Raw genomic sequence first — 24,247 nt, 5'->3', positions numbered from 1 at the left:
AAAAAATCATCTTTCTCGCTAAGATGGGTCTTTCCCACAAAGCAATAAACCCAAGTCTGTATGGAAAAGAAAAGGCGTTGGACACGGGGACCCTATCGAATGTTACGATATGATGCGTCTTACACAAGAGGCATTTGTATTATTATGCAATCATTTTACGCAAAGAAGTTGGTTGCAAGCTAGTAGAACGATAAGCATTGAAGAGAAGATGGCTATGTTTTTACATGTTATAGGACATAATGAACGTTTTCGAGCGGTTAAAGGAAGATTTCATCACTCCACACAAACCATTCATCAATGTTTTCATGAGGTCTTAAATGCAATGATGTGTTTTGCAAAAGAAATTATAGTACCAACAAATCCTAATCCAACAAGATATGCCTCAGAACGACAAAGACGGTTAAAAGCTATATTTTCCGGAGCAATAGGTGCACTAGATGGAACTCTTGTACATGCAGTTGTGCCCGTTGATCAACAAACGAGGTATAGGGGAAGAGGAAAAGGTGAATGTTATCAAAATGTATTAGGAATTTGTGATTTTGATATGATATTCACCTTTGATTGGCTGGATGGGAAGGCATAGCACATGATTCAAGAGTTTTGAAAGAAGTTGCATTCAATCCGTCTTCCGGATTTCCATTCCCTCCACCAGGTTTCTAATATTTATATAAGTTTATTTATATTCTTTATATAAGTTTTATTATCTATATTCTTTATATAATAAATGTCACTCGCCTACAGATAAATATTATATTTGTGATGCCGCATATACCAACACTCGTGGGTTCATGGCTCCGTACCGTGGCACTAGGAATTGGTTAGCCGATTTTCGAGGACGTCGACCTTTAACTAAAGAAGAAAGGTTCAATCTTGCTCATGCACAACTTAGAAATGTTATTGAGCGTGCTTATGGTGTATTGAAGGCGAGATTCCCAATCTTAAAACAAATGGCTCCTTATCCTTTTCCGATACAAAGAGACATCGTCATTGCTTGTGTCGCGGTCCATAATTTTATAAGGAAATACAATATCCAAGATGAGTTATTTGAAAATTTTGAAGAGAACGTTATGGTTAATCTTGATGTGCACGGTGGAGGAATTGAAGACGAAAAACACAAGGCATAGAATGGGGTTCAGAAGCCGTTGAATACATGGCTACTTTGCGTGAGCAGATTGCTAATCAACTACTTTCACCCGGTTTACTTTAGAGATGTATGCAAATTAGTATGTTATTTTCAATTTCAGTATGTTTCTATTTGGATTTTGATTGATTTATGTTTAATTACTTTGTAAGACAATTTGTATTCGGATTTTTAAATGATTATTGTGTAATTTTGATTTTGTATGATAATTTATATGTTTTTATAATCATTCAGCAACTTCATCCATCACAGAATAGAACAGCAGGGTAATATGGTCATTTTTCATCATTCAGCACAGTCAGTCATATGTACAATCAAATAGCATTGTTTCTTTCCCAGTCAGAAAACACTCCCAGACAGCACTTTCCCATACAGCACTTTCCCAGACAGCAACTATCAAACGGCCCCTAAACCAGTCTCTTGCTATAATATTTCCATTTCAATTTGCCAAGTTCTCAAAATTCAGATTATGAAAAGGGATGCCGTAATCATAATCGAATTTTAGAACGCAAATAATGGACCCATATATAGAATTTCCTTATGTTGAGCCATTCCAACATGAAATTCATATATATATATCCTTGATTAAATACGATTAAAATCTCAATCTAAGCTTTTAGAATTGAAATGAAGTATAATTTCCTCTCCCTTAATCATAGCAAAACAACTTTTTCAACCCCTGCAACCTCACGAATTGAAACTTTTGTTTTCTATAACTAACATTGCTAACTTGCAACCTTTGTCATAATTATCATGCTCCCACTAACATGATGATTATTAGCATAACACTTATGCTCCCACTAGCTTTGACATGTACTCAGAAATCAGCTGACTTTCTAACCAAAGTTCAGATTTCTAATACTAGATTGTTTTGATAAAACTTTATCAAAATCATACACCTCTCTTAGATAGCTCACATGTGTGTCTAAACAATTTTAGAACTATGAAAAGGGATGCCGTAATCATAGTCTCAATTGTTTAGACCTTTGCCACTTCTCACAAGTCCATGTTAGTGTGCCGGTAAACCACACACGCTCCACTAACGACTTTAAGAATGCACATATCACAATTGCTATCTAGCTAAAATCTACTTAGTGAAAGTGTTTCCTCACCATCATTTTCATGAATCGGAGAGAAACCTTATGACCCTTAGATTTTATGGTGTATGTGTTCTTATCCATGTGAATCGTCAAAACCATAGTCACAAGACAAGGATAATGACAAATCCAAACTCATATGGACTGAACTTATGCAATCTTAACTTCTTGCCACCTGGCAGTACAGGGCCTGCCATTGCTTCCAAGTTGTTTTGCAACCAATTGAGAACTTTCAGAACTCCTATGCAAAGCCAACTTTAACTGGAATGGGCACAGAATATTTCAACACGATAGGTTATAAACCTCAAGTCGTGTGCTAGTGAAGGACTTTAGGTTTTATTCTTGATTAAGTCTTGAAACTTTCAAGAGCTTTAAGCCTCCCACTGTCCTCTTGACATATAAGACTCCATTGGTCAAATATTCAAGAGATAGTGCGGATTCTTTATCAACACTAACACTTTACACAATTGGCCTAAGTTGGTCTCTGTTTTATCCAAAACATCACAACTTACCAATTTCAAATGTACAAGAGTAGATAACCTTTTACTCTTACATTTGACTAGTGTTAACAAACCCTCTTTAAGATATGTCACTCAAGTTACAATCTTGGAGTATGACTCTAAGAATTGTTTTGGAACGAAGTATGACTCATCTTTTTGATTTAACCATTTCAACAATTAATGACTCCTCTTCTTAGTCATAAGAATGCACTAAGATGACTTTAGAGGACCAATTGTGATATGGTATCTTAATCATTAAGATGATCATAAACATGATACTAAAGTACTCTCCCATCTTTTCAGATTTGAGAAACTTTTATCTTTCTGCCATACTTTGATTCTTCTTATTCGTTCTGTCTCACATTGAAACTTCTCCAATGCTACAGACTTATACTTAAACTTATAAGTATAACCATATTTACTGAACTTAAGTAAATCATGAAGAATAGTCTTCTTGATCTTTTGTGGTGGACTTGACCAGTGCACAAGAATGTGTAGTCGATCCCTTAGTCCTTTCCTTATTCACATAAGGAATTAGTCTTAATTTTCCAAGCTGAAAGTTCTCATTCATCATACTATACAACTTGCATGATTCCAATTTTCGGTCCAATTGAACCTTGGGTGATGAGAATCTTTCCTTATTTGGTAATATTAGACACTACCACAACCGAAAGAATCAAATCCATTTTTCCAATATTGCTATCAATGGAATCTTATAAGCAACAACTTTTCACAAATGCCATTGTAAGGATACTTAAAATAAATAAAATCAAAACCTTTTTCTTTTATTTTAAAACTTTGCGGAAAAACTTATCCTTACAATCCATATGAAAACCTTGTTGTTATCTATTCCTAAGCAATATAAATATCATAACTCTTAAGTAATAGCCCAAAATTCTGATCACCGAACCATGCAATTGAAATCCATCTTCGCGATCAGAATCAACATGTACTTAATAGAGTTAGACACTGGACTTTACCTGAAGTAGAGCCAAACTTATTGACTTTACCATCCTTAGGTAAATTTGGCAGCTTCGTAACCAATGCCCCTTCCTTTGGCAATAGTTACCTGTGGACCCTTGATAATGGGACTATCTCAGACTTCGCCTCTCTCTTTACCATTGGGTCAACCGAGTTGACTATGGTCGATCCCTTTCCATTGGGAAGAGAGAGCTTTACTGGATATCCAATGTCATCATTGTCAATGTCCATAGCGTTTTAGGAAGTTGATCTTAGCAAATAGATAAGATCATTAAGGGTCTTGTCTTAGTCTGTTTCATAGGATTCCCAAAAGAACTCACTATGTGACTTAGAAAGTAGTTGAGCCACCAACTTTCTCAAGACTTTGACACCCAACTCTCCCGGCTTGTCAATATGTGACTACATCTCCAAGATGTGATCACACCTAGACCTTGCCTTGCCAATAGGGCTTGAGTGACCTTAAACTTTTTAGGAACTTGTGGGTTAGGGAGAATAATTGGAGGAGGTGAAAGAAGCATGATATCCATGGGACATCATCTTCATTTAGGAAAGCTTGTTTCAAGAGATTTGGGAAGATCATAAATGTCTAGACCAGATATCTTTTTGGGAGATATTCAAGATAGTTGATTTAAAGTCCTTAATATGACACCCAATATGAAATATTAAGGCTAGGACCCAACAAACTATTTTATAACTTAGAAGAGGGATGCCGTAATCCAAGCTATAAAATATTTGAAGGTAGGTGAATGACGATTCACCAATTTCCACCATGAAAAACGAAATAATTTATTTGGTTTTAATTGGATTTGAAAGTCCTAGATCTTTGAGATTCATTGAACTGTTCAAAGGCATGTTTCAATCTCGAGTGTGCCCTTCAGGTTTTGTGACTGGGATGCCGAGGATCACAAAACAAGGTGTGAATAACCATGCAAATATACTTGGTACCCTTAATATTTACCCCTTAATCAGTGTGCCGGTTAACCACACACGCTCCACCGATACTATGATAAATATTAAGTTACCCTTTGCCTACCTTGTTAAGTCCAGGTTAGTGTGCCGGTTAACCACACACGCTCCACTAACGACTTAAGCAAAGTGCAAAGTGTAATTTCATGGGTTAGCACCAAATTCACATTTTCCTAAGTAACTAAGATTGGGTATTAATAAGAGTTTAGTTACTTAGTATTTATCATTAATACTTTTAATGAAAGGAGAATTATAGTCCTTGTCCTACCCGTTCGGCTAACGACCCTCCACCAGTCAAGGAAGCGGTGGGTGAAAGTGGACACCCATTAAACTGCCATTTTATAGGCAGTAACCTTATACCCCCCTTATAGACCGGCTTCGTGAATGAGGCCTACTAACGGTAAGACTGACTTTACTCTTATACATATATATAAATATTATTAACTTATAATATTATAAAGTATAAGGGTTGAATTTTAACTTTTAAAATTCTAAGGGCTAACTTGGAATTAAAGTATTCATAAGTGAAAACTTTTCAAATTCCAAAACTTGAGGGCAAGTTTTGAAACTATTCAAAACTAATTAATTCCATAACTTATGAGTTTAAAGTAGTTTTAATTAAAAAAAAAAACTCTTCAAGCTCCATAACTTGAGGACAAGTTATGGAAGACTTTAAACTAATTAATAAAAACAAAATAACTTTTTTTTATTGTAACTTATGGAACTAATTAAGGTTACACTTTTTTTTTTAATTTAATGAAGAGACTCTTGAACCTCCATAACTTGAGGACAAGTTATGGAGTCATAAAACCATTTAATTAGAACTAGACTCTTCATTTTGTAACCTTTGCCAACTTTTATGAGTTTTATGATTCTTAAATGTGACTTTTCATATAACTTGAGGACAAGTTACAAAAACACACTTTGGAATCAACTCTTAGATTAAAATGGATTGAAAACAACTATTTCACACAACTTTTCTATTAATCTAAGAACCTCATAAGAACAAGATAATTCAAATCATCAATCTTCAAGAAATTAGAATGAACATACAAACTAATACAAATCTTGAAATTATGACAATTATCTTAGAAATTGGATTAGCATGAACATTACCACATCAAAAACAAGTTTACAAAAACATCTTAGGGTAATGTTCCTAGTCCAATTCCAGCCAAAACAATCGAATATATGCATCCAACTCGATTTTTCAGCTACTTTTGCAAGTATAACAAGAAAAAAAAACCAGGCTCTGATACCACTGTTGGGTTATTAGCATTCTAACACTCCTAAGTGTACATGCAACCCTAAATACCTTGGATCTATGTTTTCTCTATTATACATACAATTATGAACAGCCAAGGTATTATCCTAATCTAGCATACAAAATAATAAATATAACAAGATAGAATACATACCTCTTTGATGTAGAATGTCTTCATGAAGCTTGAGTGCCTAGTGCCCCAAGTGTGACACCTCAAATGGTTCACACAACACCAAATACACTTGGAATAACTTAAGAGAAACTTGAACACTCCTTGAAATCGTCTAGCCCTCACACTCACACATTAGTGCACGATTTCTTGAGCCATGGGATTCTTTTATATGGTGGCTATTAGGGTTACACCATGTAACTCATAACTTTACCCATTCCTTATGCTCCATGGATTTTAACCTCCATGGAGTATCCATGGATCACCCCATGGACTTAGTCCAACATAAGGAATCTTGGATCACAAGCCCACATATATAAGAATGAATGATTGACACAATCAACCCATATATTTAATTAGTCTCCTTTTGATCACTTAATTAATTGATCAATACTAATTAAATAACCTTATTAATATATTAGAACTTATAATATATTAACCAACCTTAAGTGTTATTTCTCTCATTATAGTCTATCCAAATGCATGATGCCATGCAACCCAAATGGACCATGCCGGGTCGGGTCAAGTCTTACCAATTATAGTTATGGACTTAGACATTAATCCAACATACATGACTCGATAGACAGTCGAATAAATGATTCCACCTCAATTCCACAACCAAACAAGTAATAAGAAGAAAGGCTAAATCAGATATTCTAAGGCTATAAAACCTAACTATGCATAATTATGCCGTATACACTAAGCAATTAGCAATGATAGATTTAATCTTATAAAAGCAACCTCCTAGGCTAAAGGAATCACAATTTAGGCAACCATATCACACTTTTCCTGCACGATCCTTAGCCTATCACTAGCATGCAGTTCTATTATTTTATAAGACATTAACTCTATAGTACTCATAGAAAAATAGAGACATTTTGGGAAACTACCGCTCGAGCTCTGGCTGATTGTATACACTACTTCACCGGGTTTTCTCCTTTGGAATTCTTCGTTTCTTTTTGAAAAGTTTTTATAAAAATCCTCATATCCTTAGTTTCAGTTTGGAATTCCCCTAGAGTTCATCCAAATCCCTCAAACCAGGGCTCTGATACCAAACTGTAACATCCAAATTTTCAAACAAAAATTTTCATTTCTAATTCCATATAAACACAATTTTCATAAAAAACCCTCTCAAGAAAAGTCATAATGTCAAATACAATTCTACATCAAAATATCAGAGTGTCCCAAAAATATCCAATACCATAATCTCCTGACGAATGTGTACAATCAAACCATAGGTTTCCCGCGATCCTTAGAAGTAGCTGAAACACATTTAATCAACAACTGGAAACACAAATCTTAGTGAGTTCCCCAAAATACCACATACAACACAACACAAAATAATCAACTATGGGTTATCGGCAACCCTGGAGACTACCCGAAGTCTCAGTGGGCAACCAACACGCCCTGTGGGTTATCAGCAACCCCGGTGACTACCCGAAGTTTCAACACATATGAAGCAAACACAAGCACAGTAATAACACTCAGACCTAATTGGTTGTCACACATAATACTAAACCCAAGACAATTCTATTCCACACTTAGAGTAAAGGATCATTTTTCCCCTACAAAAACCCTCAAAATCCATCTAAGACACAAGTGGTCAAAGTCAACGAAAGTCAATGGTCAACCCATGACTAGTACGCTCGGCGTACTCTCTCTACACGGGTATAGAACGCAGGGCAGGAGGGACGGGCTCGAATCTGGCTACGTTGGGTGTAGCCAGGCGTACACTTAATGTACGTAAGCAGATCTCAATACTAGCTTATTAACGTCTTAATCATTAAGACATCCATTCCAAAAAAAAGATTTGGCCCCTAAAGAACGTCCTAATCCATAAAGTCTCTGACTTTAAGCCTTTGCATGGCTAAAGAGAGCTTTACCTCAAAAACCCTATCTTCAACACTACTAAAAGCTCCAAAACACTTGCATGGGGGAAAGGAGAAGGTCAAGCTAGCATTTTTATGAATCAAAACACTCTAAGACTTCTGAAAGGACAACTCAAAAGCCCTGGAGTACTCCATACTCACAAGGATCCAACTATGTGGCCAAAAGAAACACAATACCATGCAAAACAAGATCTAACAACATAAGTCTCAAGGTTTGAACATTATACCTTGGAATTGTACACAAGAAGATAATGGTTCTTGATCTACAAGCTAGAATGCACCACCACCTCTTGAATGATCTTCTTTTTAGCACCAAACACTCAAGAATCACTTTCCAAGATTCAAATCTCTCATACACAAGCTAGGGTTTCGTTCTAGGGTTTAGAGAGAATGGAGGTTGGATGAGAGGATGTCCAATGGGGTATAAGTTGATTAAATAGAGGTCAGAACCCTAAAATTTAGGGTTTAGAAACTGTGCGAATACACTCGGCGTACCCACATGTAAGCCCAATGTACTCCCTCCTCCGCCTTGAATCATTCATTGACTTACACCCGACATACAAGGCTAGTACGCCTAACGTAAGTGGCCAAACTGTAAACTAAACAACATGAAGGGCTGAAAATGAAAGTACTTGGGAATGGGTATTACATCTTCACCATCAGAAAACAATAACAACAAACCATTTCATGCAAATAAGTTCGATAAAGAAATCTCAAAATCCATTCTGACTGATTTGGAGAAAAAGAAGTTTAGATCATGGAATTTGCAATTTGAGAGAAAGAGTCGTTGTGAAGTCATGGCGGTAAGTGAGGGAAAATAAGAACACTTCAAAATCTATATGTAAGAAACCATGTTTTGAAAATCTGACTGGACCCGCCAATCTGTTCTTGATTATTGCTTTCTCTAATCAATGGTTGATTCTTCTCTTCACCATCTGAAAAAAAAAATAACAACTCATTTCATGTAATGAAGTTCGATAAAGAAATCTCTACATCCATTCTGACTGATTTGGAGAAAAAGAAGTTTAGATCATGGTATTTGCAATTTGAGAGAAAGAGTCTTTGTGAGGTCATGACCAGTGGGTGAGGAAAAAGAAGAACACTTCAAAATCTATATGCAAGAAACCATGTTTTGAAAATCGGCCCAGATCGGCCAATCCGTTCTTGCTTGCTCTAATCTGTGGTTTATTCTTCTCATCATCATTAGAAAACAGTAACAACCCTTTTAATGCAATGAAGTTCGATAAAGAAATCTCAAAATCCTATCTGACTGATTTGGAGAAAAAGAAGTTTAGATCATGGTATTTGGAATTTAAGAGAATGTGTCTTTGTGAGGTCATGGTTAGTAGGTGAGGAGAAAGAAGAACACTTCAAAATGTTCAATTTTGATTTCGAATCACACCATTGTCTCTTTATTTGACATGATGTATGTAATTTGAAGCTTTTATTGGCTGTTGGAATCCAAGGATTATGTGAAAGCAAAGGAATGTTATAAAAAAATGTATAAGAATTTTCGATTCTACTTGCCAAGACTTCACATCATTTTATCATTAGGTATGTTTTTTACTATAAGGTTTGTAAATTTCTTTTGTTAATGACTAAAACAAAAGTGTTAATAGCAATGTTTTTGGTCCAGATAATTCATTTACTTTATCACCAATGATGAGTATTATACATTTGGTTTCCAGTGAAAACATTGTCATCAAACTATGTTGATTCTCAAATTTGTATTTCATTTTGTAGGTTATCCCTTAAATCATTAATAAAGTTCGAAAGACATGGGGCCATGTCGACATAGATGGTCAAACCTATGGTAATAGATTTCCAGTCATCACTATAATTGATTCACTTTATGTGCTTCTTATTGGTTTACACATTGCTGTTTATTTTTTGTTCATAAAATCTTCTTAAAGTAGGTTAACCTATGCACAAAAACTCATCAATGCATGTGTCGGCCGTTGAAATTTTGTGAAATCTTTTGTGATTCGAGTAAAAGTATTGTGAAAAAAACTCTATTTGGAAAAAATAATTAGTTTGCTCCAACTTTTCAAAGTTTGAAATATCTTATTTCAAATACAAAAGATTGGTGGAAACTAAATTTAGCGAAGCTAAAAGGCCATTGCAAGTGTTTGTCGTATTGGAGAAGATCTATAAATATAGGTGTTATAAAAAAATATCAAAATACAATCATAGCAAACATAAAAGGTCATTAGATGACCCAACTATTATGGATCACTACAAAAAAAAATGCCAATTGGTGACCAAAACGATATGGTCACTAACAATAGAATGAATCGTCACTAAATGATTTAGTGACGAAAATTCCGGTTGTCACTTTTCGTCACTATAGGTCCGTCACAAAATCGATTTAGTAACCAAATATAAATTTGGTCACTAAACAGTGACTAAAATATACTCGTCACTAAATCTGTGACAACCTACTTCGTCACTAAATGTTGTCACTAATCAATTAAAGTTGTCACTATTTTATCTACTTAGTGACCAATAAAAGTGGTCAATATTTAATCCGATTAGTGACCATAGAAAGTGGTCACTGTTTAATCTGATTAGTGACATAGAAAGTGGTCATTGTTTAATCCGATTAGTGACTATACCAGGGTCATCACTGGTTTATCCTATTAGACACAAAAAAGGGGTCAATAATTAAGAAATTATTGAAATATTAAATGTCATTTTTAACAGGAAATATAACAATATCCAATTAGACAAAAGAAAAAGCAATCCTATAAATTTTTACAATACAACAATAACCAAATAAATATTCACATTTTTATTATGAAAATTACATGTCAATTTAAAAGAAAATCCATACATTTTATCCAATATTTCAAACAACAAACATATAAAGATCAACCGAGTGAAGTTCATTTAATAAGAAAAGTAAGTTCAATTGATCAATGCAATTGAGATAAACGTGAAAGCTCACTCATCATAAATTCCATTTTATTATTTTGCTCCTCTCGATATTTGATCTGCTCTTCTTGAAATTATAGTTGCTCTTCTTTAATTACACTAATTTCCTCCTCCAAGGCTTTTGATTTTTCCTTTTCCAATTCCAGTTCCATTTGTAACTTTTCTGTGCCTAAAACTTGTTTTGTCGAAACAGAACGCCCTTTTATATATCCCGGTATACGATGTAGTTTTTTCATACATATTTCAGCCGGCGAACAAGAAGAAGAAGCTTCCTCATTTAGCAATTCATTATGCATAACAAAACAATTTAGATTAAAAGTAAAACAAAAATTATTCATAAATATGTCAAGATATTAAAAATACCCAAATTTCTCCAGCCTTCTCATTGATCATTTGATTTTTCTTTTTCAAAAAATGTCCAATCTTGTAACGTTCAATGAATGATACTTCTTCTCCTTCTTTCTTTTTCTATTTTCAAAAGGTTGCTCACCATAAGTTTGTCAAGATATATATATATATATATATATATATATATATATATATATATATATATATATATATATATATATATATATTTGTAACAAAGTTGAACTAGAGGAAGAAAACTTTAACAATGCAATGAAAGATTTATGTTTTAAAGAAGTTGCTTACCATGTCAACAATCCTTGCAATTGAAACTGTGCCAACCGCGGGTGGAACTTGATTAAATGATTTGTTCTTCTTGTTTCTAATGCTAACTTTCTGCAACAATTAAAGAAGTGAAAAGAATTATATCATGAAAAATGTAAAGACACATGGAGATTTTTGTAATTATGCGAAGTAAAAACATAGGAACCAAAAAAACACATGGACCAATTTTATAATTCTGCAAATTGAATACACACGGACCAATTCTGTGAATTTTGCAAAATAAAAAAGCACAAGGGTTGTTTCTGTCATATTTGCAAACCAAAAAAACAGTGACCATTTCTGTCATTTGTCCACACTATTACATAGGGATTGTAACACCGTAATTTTTCAAAACAAATTTTTCATTTTAAAATCGCATACTTTTCATAACATGTTGTATAGAAATCTCGTTTATTCAAATTACAAAACACAACTCCAATAATAATCCAGGATCCTCAAAACATAACTCTTTCTCTGGTGTGTACAATCAAGTCGGTGCTTTCCCGCGATCCTCTGAGATACCTGAAACACATAACACATAACACGGTAAGCACGAAGCTTAGTGAGTTCCCCAAAATACCACATACAACACATAGCCAGTCGAGGCTATAACACAGTATGACCCTCCGGTCAATGTGTCTCAGCGGGACCCTCCAGTCCCGTAGCTCATTGGACCCTCCAGTCCGGTCTAGCTCGTTGGACCCTCCGGTCCGGTCTAAATTGTTGGACCCTCCGGTCTGGTCTACTCGAGGACCCTCTGGCCTCGTAAGTCGTTGGACCCTCCGGTCCGGTCTATATAACACATAGCATACATATATCACAACGCACATAAACTCAAACATACACATAACACATAAGACCCTCCGGTCTGCACATAGTTACCACTCTAGGTAGTGTATAGTGAGAAGACTCACCTCGGCTAGCAGGTGAGCAAATAACCTCACGCTCGGATCTTGAACTAGCATCCTCTTATCACAAAGGATGAATATCTCTTATTTATACTCTTTTCACGACCCAAATAATCGAAGGCGGTTCTTTCTCTTTCTAACTCTTTAAAGTGGGTAAAAGACCATTTTACCCCTCCAAGGTCTCTATCACATATATTGACCAAAACCCCAAAGTCAACAAAAGTCAAACTCGAGTCAACAGTCCAAGTTTGACCCGACTCGTCGAGTGCACTCCTGCGACTCGTCGAGTCCCCTCGTATCCTCAGAATTCTGAAAAGTCCAGCTCAACTCGCCGAGTTATCGCACAATCAATCCATCGGGACAAACCCTCGCCGACTCCTCGAGTCAGGTCATGGACTCGGCGAGTCCATTTGATCTGGTTTCTTATTCAGACGATTTCAACCAGATCTATCACTCTAAACTATAGATCTATCATCCTAAGGCTCAATAATTACGTAAAGCTTCGATCTTTACGTTCATACATGATGCTATTGCTTCAAAACGCCAAAACATGCTCTTCATGAAGGTTTTTGCTCATCAACCCTCATTTGGACCACTAAAGCTGAGACATCTAGACTCTAAGGACCTTAGGAGGTCCAAATCTGAGGTTTCCAACCACAACCAGGTCTCATTCGACTCATAGATTCAAAAGGATGGAAGCAAAGCCCTAAAACTCCCCAAATGAGATCTAGTACAAGGAATGAACAAGATGAGAACTTTGTACCTTCTCTTAGCAGCTGAAACACTCAATACCACAGATCCACTGCCTTCCTTTGTTCCCCATCATGAAGCTCTACATCCTTCTTCATAGAAATGCACCAAGAACCACAATATGAGCTTCTCTCACGCTCTCTAGCTCCAATAGCAATTAGGGTTTGCTCTCAGGGGAAGGTAGCCGCAAATGAGGCTATAAATGCCTTTAAATAGGTCCCAACACGGGAAATCAGGGTTTCTCTGCCCAGCACCTACTCGACGAGTCCCTCCTCTGACTCATCGAGTGTAACTTACACGTTTTGAAATCGTGTTATGTAATTTGAAAAGTTAATAATATTATGAAATATTATGTGAAATTGAGTGTTGAGCTCTAACAGATAGTTTTAGTTGAAATAAAGTAAAACTATGTTTAGAATCACTCATAAAATATTGGAAATCTTATGAGATTCCAATTAAAAGCCAAACAGTGAAATTTAGCGAAAATATAAAATTTGAAATAAGTAAAATTTTATTATTTAAAGTTGTAAAGAATCTCGTTAGAAACATTTAGGTGAAAACCTCATCGAAATCCGAGTTATAACGAAGAAGTTATGACCAATCGAAGATCCGCGACAAAACCGGCGCGGTGCCGAATGACGTAAAAAGTGAGTTTTTGATAAACTACTTTTTAGCCTTAGTTATCTAAATGAAAGTCGTAGTATTCGTTAGACCGAGAATTTTGATAAAAAGAACGCCAAAATCTGACTTCGTATGAGGAAGTTATGATTTTTCTAAGTTTCAGCTTAGCAGTAGACAGCTAAAAACTCGAATTTTAGATCGAGTGATTTTTAGCCTACACAACCTAAACGAGAATCGAAGGTCTGGTCAATAGTAGTACAACGGTTAAAAGTCTGACGAAAACGGACGTCGGATGAAGAAGTTATGAATTTTTAACGGATTTACCAGTCCCGGTCTGTTAAAAATAATAATATTAAAAATAAAGTCAAAATTAGCCAACGAAGTCTAAACAAAAGTTGTAGAGCATAATTTTCCCTACGCGTGCATATAAAGAACGTCAAAAACGGAGCTTGTATACGAAAGTTATGGATTTTAGAAGTTCGAGGCACAAAAATCAAGAAAAGTCCGAAATCCGAGGAATTTCGCATGGCTGGTGTTCGGCCACGTCACCCTCGTCCGAATCTCGCCCCATGTTTGAAGCAGCTGCGTCATCCGAGGAGTTGGTCCACTCGCGAAGCGACGCGTGTCGCAGCCGTGTCCGAGCCTCGCACGAACACCTGGCCTCCCTTGCATGCGCGCCACCTGCCCTCGCTGCTACCACGCGCTTCGCCCCCTCGTAGCCACGTGTCCCTTCTCGGCTGAAGCTCCGGATCTCCCCTCCTATAAAAGGGAGGCCTGCGAGCCTTCCCGGATATTTTGAGAATTTTGGCACTTTTTCACCCTTAATCATTATTTTTAGTATTTTGACATCCCCCGAAGCTCGGGATTATTTCAAACGCCCGAAACATGCCCCGAAGTTCCTGAGAAGCCCAAAAAATTTATCTTTTCGGTTTTGAAGCTCTACCTTCGGAAGGCCCAGTTTTTCAATAAATCTCCCGGTTTTCAACGAATAAAGTCATATTTAGAACCGAAATGCTGCACAAATTATTATTTTGACCCCCGGTTATTTCAAGGTGAGTTTAATATATAGGAACAAGTGTATGTTATGTGTTATATGTGCTATGTGCTTTTCCATGTTATCATCTTGAGTTATTATTTCTGCTATTTTTATAGCAAGGCTGTACCTCTGACCACGAAGTGTATGACATAGGCATCACTTGGGTATTGGTATGAACCGTTGACCATGAAGTGTATGACATAGGCATCACTTTGGCTTCGGTAGTATGCTAAGATAAGGCTGAAAGCCTGAATATTCTAGCAAAATGATATTCCTGAGTATTTTTCGTGTTATTTTTGTTCATTACTTTTAATAGCAAAAGAAATACCTTTGACCATGTGATCAGTGAAAGGGCTGAGATTCATATTGGTACTGGTATGTAGCCTCTGGCCATGTAGAACATGTCTCCGTAAGAGAATGATTTCTATTCTATGGTATTGGCAAAAGGTTAGACAGGGCTATAAGCCTGAAATTTACCAAAAAGTTAATCCGAAGTTGTATGTCTTCTGTGCCATTTGGGCCAAAGCTTTATTGATTGTATATCAAGTATGGAAATTGCTACGTCTCATCGATTGATATGGAAAGCTTTTCGCATTACGCCTTTGTTGTTCCTTGTTTCTCTTTGCTTCTGCCATATTGAAGTATATATATATATATATATATATATATATATATATATATGGCATAACGTTATATTGTATCTATTATTGAACTCACTAAGCGTCACCGCTTACCCTCTCCATGTTTAACAAATTTGCTGGGAATAAGTAATCAGTATAGTCATATACTGTTGGAAGATGTAGAATAGTTTTTACTATTACTTTTTTATTTCGGTTTATGTTTGTATAAAATTACAATATCCTGGGTAGTTATGTAAAATCTTAAAATATAGTCGGTTTATATCCAATCATTTGTAATCACTTTATCAATGTAAGATAATGTTTTATAAATATGCATGTAGCATGTTTTGAGTAACTTTATTATCAAGTATGAAAGTTTAGAAATGGGTTCTTTCAATCATGGTATCAGAGCGGTGGTTTAAGTGAACTAAATTCCATGGATTGGTATTTAGACTTAAACTATTGGAAGTTCAATATATGAACTGGAATCATTGTAAATATATGGATACAAACCATAGGAAATACTTAAGTGGGGTATTGGGTAGTGATAAACCCTAGTATTCTAAGATATTAAGTTACTTCAAAAATTTTAGAGAATTAGTTTATGTGAACTAGGTATTTTGAGAATTTCTAGACTTAAACATGAATTGTTAAGTAAAGATGATACGATATGTATCTAGTATACTTTAGGTTGAATACTTAATGGGGACAAGCACTAGAATATTAAGAGGAGATATGCCTTATATTCTATTAAGTTCTAAATGATAAGTAAATATAGCATGCTTTAGGTTTCATACCTATATTGCTATTATTTGAGAAAGTTTAAGGTTTGTTGCCGACCTTGGTTTAGAAAATTTTATGTTCAGCATTCTAAGAATTTCCGTAATAGAATTTACATGAAACTTTTCGAAGTGATAGAGAGACTTATGATAGTTAACATCGATAAGTTTATAAATAAACGATCGCGGGATATCGTAAAATAATAAATATGAAGTGTTATCGTAAATAGTGTATTAATACCAATAGAGTGGTAATATACATTTAAAGTATGTTTGATATATAATAACATCTTTGGAAGAAAGATGTGTTGGGTTTTGAGCATTCTAACACTCCTATGGTGTACATGCAACCCTATAAACCTTGGATCTATGTTTTCTCTATTATACATGCAAATATTAACTATTCCAAGGTTTCATCCTAACTAGCATACTATGAAGCACCTATACTACAAAGTTCTAGTTAGATGACATACCTTTTGATGTAGCTTGATGTCTTCAAGCTTTAAGAGCTTAGCCCCAATAGTGTGGAAGCCTCAAATGGAATCACAAATCACCAAAACACCTTGGAAGAACTTGAGAGAATATGTATGCACACTAAAATCGGCCCACTCTTATTTTCACACACTTGTCCCAATTTTGTGAGCCAAGGACCCCTTTATATATTATGGAGGATTAGGGTTACATCCATGTAAACCCTAATACCCATGACCTTTCATTTACATAGGATCCATGGGTTAAAAGCTCCATGGACCATCCATGAAAGCCTAGCCCAACCTAAATGAACTTGGCCCATTCCATATATATAAGAGTCTATATTTAATTAGTTCTTTTTGATCACTTAATTAATTCTAAATTAATTCTTGATCAATACTAATTAAATAATATGATTCCATATTAATATATTAGAACTTATAATATATTAATATAAATCATAAATATACTATTCTCAAAAGACTATCCATATAAATTGTGCCGGTGAAGTGCAACCCAAATGGACCATGTCGGGTCGGGTCAAGTACATACCAAATATAGTTATGGACTTAGACATTAATCCAACAGTCTCCCACTTGGATAAGTCTAAAACTATTATTGAGTATGACTTCAAAACCTAACTGGCAATCGTAGCTCTTAAAGTCGCTGTCGAACTCTGACCTTGTCAATGACTTGTCCATTATATAAGGGATCATATATTCCTCCATTCTAGATATCATATGGACTGAGACATGGATTATAATCATTCTCTTTGTCCATTTGTTGTTTCCTGATTTTCGATTTATGATGACTGACTGATTGAACAAATCAAATCAGTCCTGGCTTGGCCAAGCACTCACATGTGTCATCGCTAAATCATCGAGGGGCCCACAGATATCGCTTTTATCCCGAAGGTAAAAGGAATGGATAAACTTCGACTCATATAGCTTGTTCTACTACTTGTTGAATCATACACAAAGGCACGTTTTATAACATCGAGTTACCAAATGCGTTTTCGTGCAATCAATGTATAACAAACTCATAGTAACAACTCATATCTCTAGGTTTGAAGAATATAAGATATTATCGTCTCATGATCACTCGTGATAAAATCCATGAAGTGATTCAAATGAGCGCGGGTTGAATCCAATACTCAGAACTTATGAGCACTCATGAGTGTTGTAGCACCACTTTGTCCACCAACTTGGACCTCTACAAACTAACCCATGACAGTCTTGATTCATATCTACTTCCAACATATGACCGACTATGGATGGTTTGAATAACTTAATCATTCAGGAAGAGCGACTTAGTTATTCTGGAAGTCAAAACATGCAAAGTGAAACACAAGAATAAATGAATCAAATATGGTATCAAACCCTATGAATATAAATAAACACTTTTATTTATCACCATACTGATTACTCATTATTCATTGTTTCAGTTTTATCAACTTTATAGTTGAATTAAAAACACTAGTTGTCCCATGCTCCAAGCATGTACACTATGTTTTTCTTAAACAATAGTTTTGCCATACACCAAGTATGCACTCTATGTTTGTCTATGATCCTTACTTTGTGAAATAAACCAATTGAACATAATTTCAATGATTCTAATTTCACACTCCCAAATCCTTATCGAAAAATGTGAGAATTTCAAATTCCTATCATTTATCGAAATCTGTTTAGATTTTAAACTTATATGCACTGACCCTCCTGTAATGAATATGTACAAAGTCACAAAGACTTGTCAACAGTCATTATAAGGTATTCCAATGGAGATCAACTCCATGGAAACTAAGTCTAATATTCAAAGTACATTGCTTTGGACATGCTTCTTGCATTAAGTTTTCTAATCTTACACAGATAACTTCCACCTATGGAGACAACTCCATATTCTCATTTTGACTATCACTTCTGAATAAGAGATGCCTCTTTTCAGAATATGTCAATATGGTCCTTCCAAAATTAGCACTATACTTCCAACTGTCCCTGAGCAACTAATCTTTGGTAAACCTCGGATTGTCCTCGACAATTGCTTAATCATTTTAGTCATATCCAATTCTAGACCTTTTCCCTTCTTAATGCCTCTGGGCATTTGGAAAAATTTAGAAATGACAAATATTATAGCACATGCAATCGATCTTGTACCCAAAGCAAATGGTACACGATTCATGATGTCTCACATAAAGACATGATTCTAGACCAGTCTTTTGCTACAATATTTTTATTTGTCATGTTTTCAAAATTTGACTATGAAGAGGGATGCCGTAATCATAATCGAATTTTGAGAACGCAATATATAGAATTTCCTTAAGTTGAACCAATCCAACATGAAATTCATATATATATTCTTGACTAAAGATGATTAAGGTCTCAATCTAAGCCTTTAGAACTGAAATGAAGTATATCCTCTCCCTTAATTATAACAAAACAACTTTTTCAATCCCTGTAGCCTCACGAATTGAAACTTTTGTTTTCTATAATTAACATTGCTAACTTGCAACACTAACAATAATTATCATGCTCCCACTAACATGATGATTATTAGCATAACACTAATGCTCCCACTAGCTTTGACATGTACTCAGAAATCAGATGGACTTCTAGAAATCAATACTTTATTGACTTTCTTACCAAAGTTCAGATTTCTGATACGAGATGCTTTGATAAAACTTTATCAAAATCATACATCTTTCCTTAGATAGCATGCATGTGTGTCTAAACAATTTCAGAACTATGAAAAGGGATGCCGTAATCATAGTCTCAATTGTTTAGACCTTTTGCCATCTGCTTCAAATCTACTTGGTGGAAGTGTTTCCTTACCATCATTTTCATGAATCGGAGATAAACCTTATGACCCTTAGATTTTATGGTGTATGTGTTCTTATCCATGTGAATCGTCAAAACCATAGTCACAAGACAAGGATAATGACAAATCCAAACTCATATGGACTGAACTTATGCAATCTTAACTTCTTGCCACCTGGCAGTACAGGGCCTGCCATTGCTTCCAAGTTGTTATGCAACCAATTGAGAACTTTCAGAACTCCTATGCAAAGCCAACTTTAACTGGAATGGGCACAGAATATGTCAACACGATAGGTTACAAACCTCAAGTCGTGTGCTAGTGAAGAACCTCAGGTTTTATTCTTGATTAGTTCTTGAAATTCTTTTTAGGATCTTTAAGACTCCCACTATCCTCTTCACATATAAGACTATCTTGCCAAATATTCAAGAGATAGTACAGATTCTTTATCAAGACAAACACTTCACACAATTGGCCTTAGTTGGTCTTTGTTTTATCCAAAACATCACAACTTACCAATTTCAAATGTACAAGAGTAGGACACTTTTACTCTTACATTTGACAAGTGTTTTAAACCTTTCTTTAAGATATGTCACTCAAGTTACAATCTTGGAGTATGACTCTAAGAATTGTTTTGGAACGAAGTATGACTCATCTTCCTGATCTAACCATTTCAACAATTTATGACTCCTCTTCTTAGTCATAAGAATGCACTAAGATGACCTTTAGAGGACTAATTGTGATATGATTTCTAAATCATTAAGATGATCACAAACATGATACTAAAGTACTCTCCCATCTTTTCAGATTTGAGAAACTTTTATCTTTCTGCCTAATTTGATTCTTCCCATTCGTTCTGCCATACATTGAGACTTTTCCAATGTTTCAGAATTATACTTAAACTTGTAAGTATAACCATATTTACTAAACTTTAGTAAATCAAATAGTCTTAACGAGCTTTGTGGTGGACATGACCAGTGCACAAGAATGTGTACTCGATCCCTTTAGTCCTTCACTTGACTCACACATCCATGTGAACAAGTAATTAGTCTTGATTTTCCAATGCTTGAAAGTTCTCATTCATCATACTATTCAACTTGCATGATTCCAAGTTTCGTTCCAATTGAAACTTGGGTGATGAGGAACTTTCCTGATTTGGTAAATTTAGACACTACCACAAATGAAAGAATCAAATCCATTTTCCAATATTGCTGTCAGTGGAATCATATAAGCAACAATTTTCCACAAATGCCATTGTAAGGATACTTCAAATAAACAAAATTAAACAATTTTCTTTTATTTTAAAACTTTGCGGAAAAACTTATCCTTACAATCCACATGGAAAATTGTTGTTATCTATTCCTTAGCAATATATCATAACTTCTTAAGCAACTGCTCAAAATTCTGATGCGATCGAAATCCACCTTCGTGATCAGAGTCAACATATACTTCCTTTAAGATTTCTCTCTATTCTTTGATTCTTAAAACATCAACATGTGACCCAGTCACATCATGTAATGAGGATCTCAGAATAGAACTTAACAGAGTTAGATAATGGGCTCTACCTGATGTAGAGTCAAACTTATTGACTTTAACATCCTTAGGTAAATTTGGCAGCGTTGCAATCAACGCCCCTTCCTTTGGCAAAATAAACATATGGACCCTTTGGTAATGGGACTATCTCAGACTTAGCGTTTCTCTTTACCATTTGGTCAACCGGGTTGACTATGGCCAATCCCTTTCCATTGGGAAGAGAATGCTTTTTCTGGATTTCCAGTGTCACCATTGTCACTGTCCATAAAGTTTTTGGGAAGTTGATCTTCTAATCAAATTTGCTTCACTATCGTTCCAAATCATTGCTGATTCAGCAGCACCAAGCAAATAGATATGATCATTAAGGTTCATGTCATAGTCTGTATCATAGTAGTCCCAAAGGAACTCACTATGTGACTTAGAAAGTGATTGAACATCCAACTTTCTCAAGACTTTGAAACCCAACTCTCCCGGCTTGTCAATATGTGACTTCATCTCTAAGATGTGATCGCACATAGACCTTGCTTGCCATTAGGGCTTGAGTGACCTTGAACTTGTGGGTTAGGGAGAATAATTGGAGGAGGTGGAGGAAGTAAAGTTCCAAGAGATTTGGGAAGATCATAGATGTCTGAACTCGACATCTTTTGGGAGATATTCAAGATAGTTGATCTAAAGTCCTTAATATAACACCCAATATGAAATATTAAGGCTAGGATCCAACAACCTATTTATAACTGGAAGAGGGATGCCGTAATCCGAGTTATAAAATAGTTGAAGGTAGGTAAATGACGATTTACCAATTTCCACCATGAAAAACGAAATAATTTAATTAGGTTTTTTACTTGGATTTGAAACTCCTAGATCTTTTGAGATTCATTGAACTTTTCAATGGCATGTTTCAATCTCGAGTGTGCCCTTCAGGTTTTGTGACTGGGATGCCGAGGATCACAAAACAAGGTGTGAAGTAACCATGCAAATATACTTGGTACCCTTAATATTTACCCCTCAATCGATGTGTTGGTTAACCACACGAGCTCCACCGATACTATGATAAATATTAAGTTACCGTTTGCGTACTTTGTTAGATCCAGGTTAGTGTGCCGGTTAACCACACACGCTCCACTAACGGTTTAAACAAAGTGCAAAGTGTAATTTCATGGATTAACACCTTATTCACATTTTCCTAAGTAACTAAGATTGGGAATTAATAAAAGGTTTAGTTACTTAGTATTTATCATCAATACTTTTAATGAAGGGAGAATTATAGTCCTTGTCCTACCTGTTCGGCTAATGACCCTCCACCAGTCAAGGAAGCGGTGGGTGAGAGTGGACACCCATTAAGCTGCCATTTTATAGGCAACAACCTTATACCCCCCTTATAGACCGGCTTCGTGAATGAGGCCTACTAATGGTAAGACGACTTGCTCTTATACATATAATATATTAAACTTTTAATATTATAATAGTATAAGGGTGTATTTTAGACATTTAAAATACTTGATGGTTTAATCTATTAATTAAACTAGACTTTTAATTTAATTAAACTCAAACCATATATTTATGGATTTAATAATACTCTTTTAATTAAACGCTTTAATTAACTATTAATAAAGTCCATAAGAGTTAATTTGAACTATTCAACAAAACATCATAATTCCAATTATTAAACTCAAAATTAAAACCATTTAATTAATTGTTTAAGTTATGAACCCAAGAGTTTTAGAATTCAATTCTTTTTTCATAAAAAACTTTTCTCAAATTCCAAAACATGAGGGCAAGTTTTGTAATTCTTGAAAACCTTTGGATTCCATAACTTATGGAATTAATGGTGTTTTATGATGAAACTTTCCATGTTCCATAACTTAAGAACAAGTTATGGAATTGTTTAAAACATTAACACCAAATTTTGTAACTCCATAAAAACTTTGAATCAATTTTTTTTTTTAAAAAACTTTCATATCCATAACTTATGGAAGTTTCAAAAACCCTTAAGATCACAACTTTAAAGAAAACTTTTGAGCTCCAAAATTTTATGACAAAATTTGTAACTCCTTAAAACATTTAGATCAAACTTTTAAAACTAATAAAATAATCATATCATTTTATCTTTTACTAAATTTGACCTAATTCAACTCATATAACAAATGATTCAAATTTTACAAATAATTCGTTTTTCACAAAACAAGTAATTATCTTAAAATTTGACAAACGTCATGTTTTTTTTCCTTTTTTTTCCAACTTGAAAATAAAACATTTGCATCAATATAACAGAAAACAAACCAGTCTCTGATACCACTGTTGGGTTTTGAGCATTCTAACACTCCTATGGTGTACATGCAACCCTATAAACCTTGGATCTATGTTTTCTCTATTATACATGCAAATATTAACTATTCCAAGGTTTCATCCTAACTAGCATATTATGAAGCACCTATACTACAAAGTTCTAGTTAGATGACATACCTTTTGATGTAGCTTGATGTCTTCAAGCTTTAAGAACATAGCCCCAATAGTGTGGAAGCCTCAAATGGAATCACAAATCACCAAAACACCTTGGAAGAACTTGAGAGAATATGTATGCACACTAAAATCGGCCCACTCTTATTTTCACACTCTTGTCCCAATTTTGTGAGCCAAGGACCCCTTTATATATTATGGAGGATTAAGGTTACATCCATGTAAACCCTAATACCCATGACCTTTCATTTACATAGGATCCATGGGTTAAAAGCTCCATGGACCATCCATGAAAGCTTAGCCCAACCTAAATGAACTTGGCCCATTCCATATATATAAGAGTCCATATTTAATTAGTTCTTTTTCATCACTTACTTAATTCTAAATTAATTCTTGATCAATACTAATTAAATAATATGATTCCATATTAATATATTAGAACTTATAATATATTAATATAAATCATAAATATACTATTCTCAAAAGACTATCCATATAAATTGTGCCGGTGAAGTGCAACCCAAATGGACCATGTCGGGTCGGGTCAAGTACATACCAAATATAGTTATGGACTTAGACATTAATCCAACAAGATGTGCATTTGAAACACTGTCACACCCCAAAACCGAGAACGGCGGAATACGTTCTGGGGTG

At 35.0% G+C, this 24,247-nt stretch overlaps 1 protein-coding gene across 1 annotated transcript; it reads left to right on the top strand.

Annotated features, from left to right (window-relative positions):
• Nucleotides 1-208: 208 nt before the first annotated feature.
• LOC145113088 (uncharacterized) lies at nucleotides 209-1,124 on the top strand. Its single transcript, XM_079049191.1, has 3 exons — nucleotides 209-503; nucleotides 578-652; nucleotides 742-1,124. The coding sequence occupies exons 1-3, from the start codon at nucleotides 209-211 to the stop codon at nucleotides 1,122-1,124; spliced, it is 753 nt and encodes a 250-aa protein (XP_078905317.1).
• Nucleotides 1,125-24,247: the final 23,123 nt, after the last annotated feature.

This window comes from Lactuca virosa, chromosome 5 (assembly GCF_052849685.1).
Source record: "Lactuca virosa cultivar CGN04683 chromosome 5, Lactuca_virosa_CGN04683_v6, whole genome shotgun sequence".
Taxonomy (NCBI): Eukaryota; Viridiplantae; Streptophyta; class Magnoliopsida; order Asterales; family Asteraceae; genus Lactuca; species Lactuca virosa.
Note: the sequence above shows the minus strand (reverse complement) of the source record. Positions and strands in the feature narration are given on the sequence as shown.

Coding starts and splice junctions, on each gene's coding strand:
- LOC145113088 (XM_079049191.1), top strand. CDS start 209: ATGGCTATGTTTTTACATGTTATAGGACATAATGAACGTTTTCGAGCG. Junction 504..577: donor GTATAGGGGAAGAGGAAAAG/GTGAATGTTATC, acceptor CTGGATGGGAAG/GCATAGCACATGATTCAAGA. Junction 653..741: donor ATTTCCATTCCCTCCACCAG/GTTTCTAATATT, acceptor ACTCGCCTACAG/ATAAATATTATATTTGTGAT.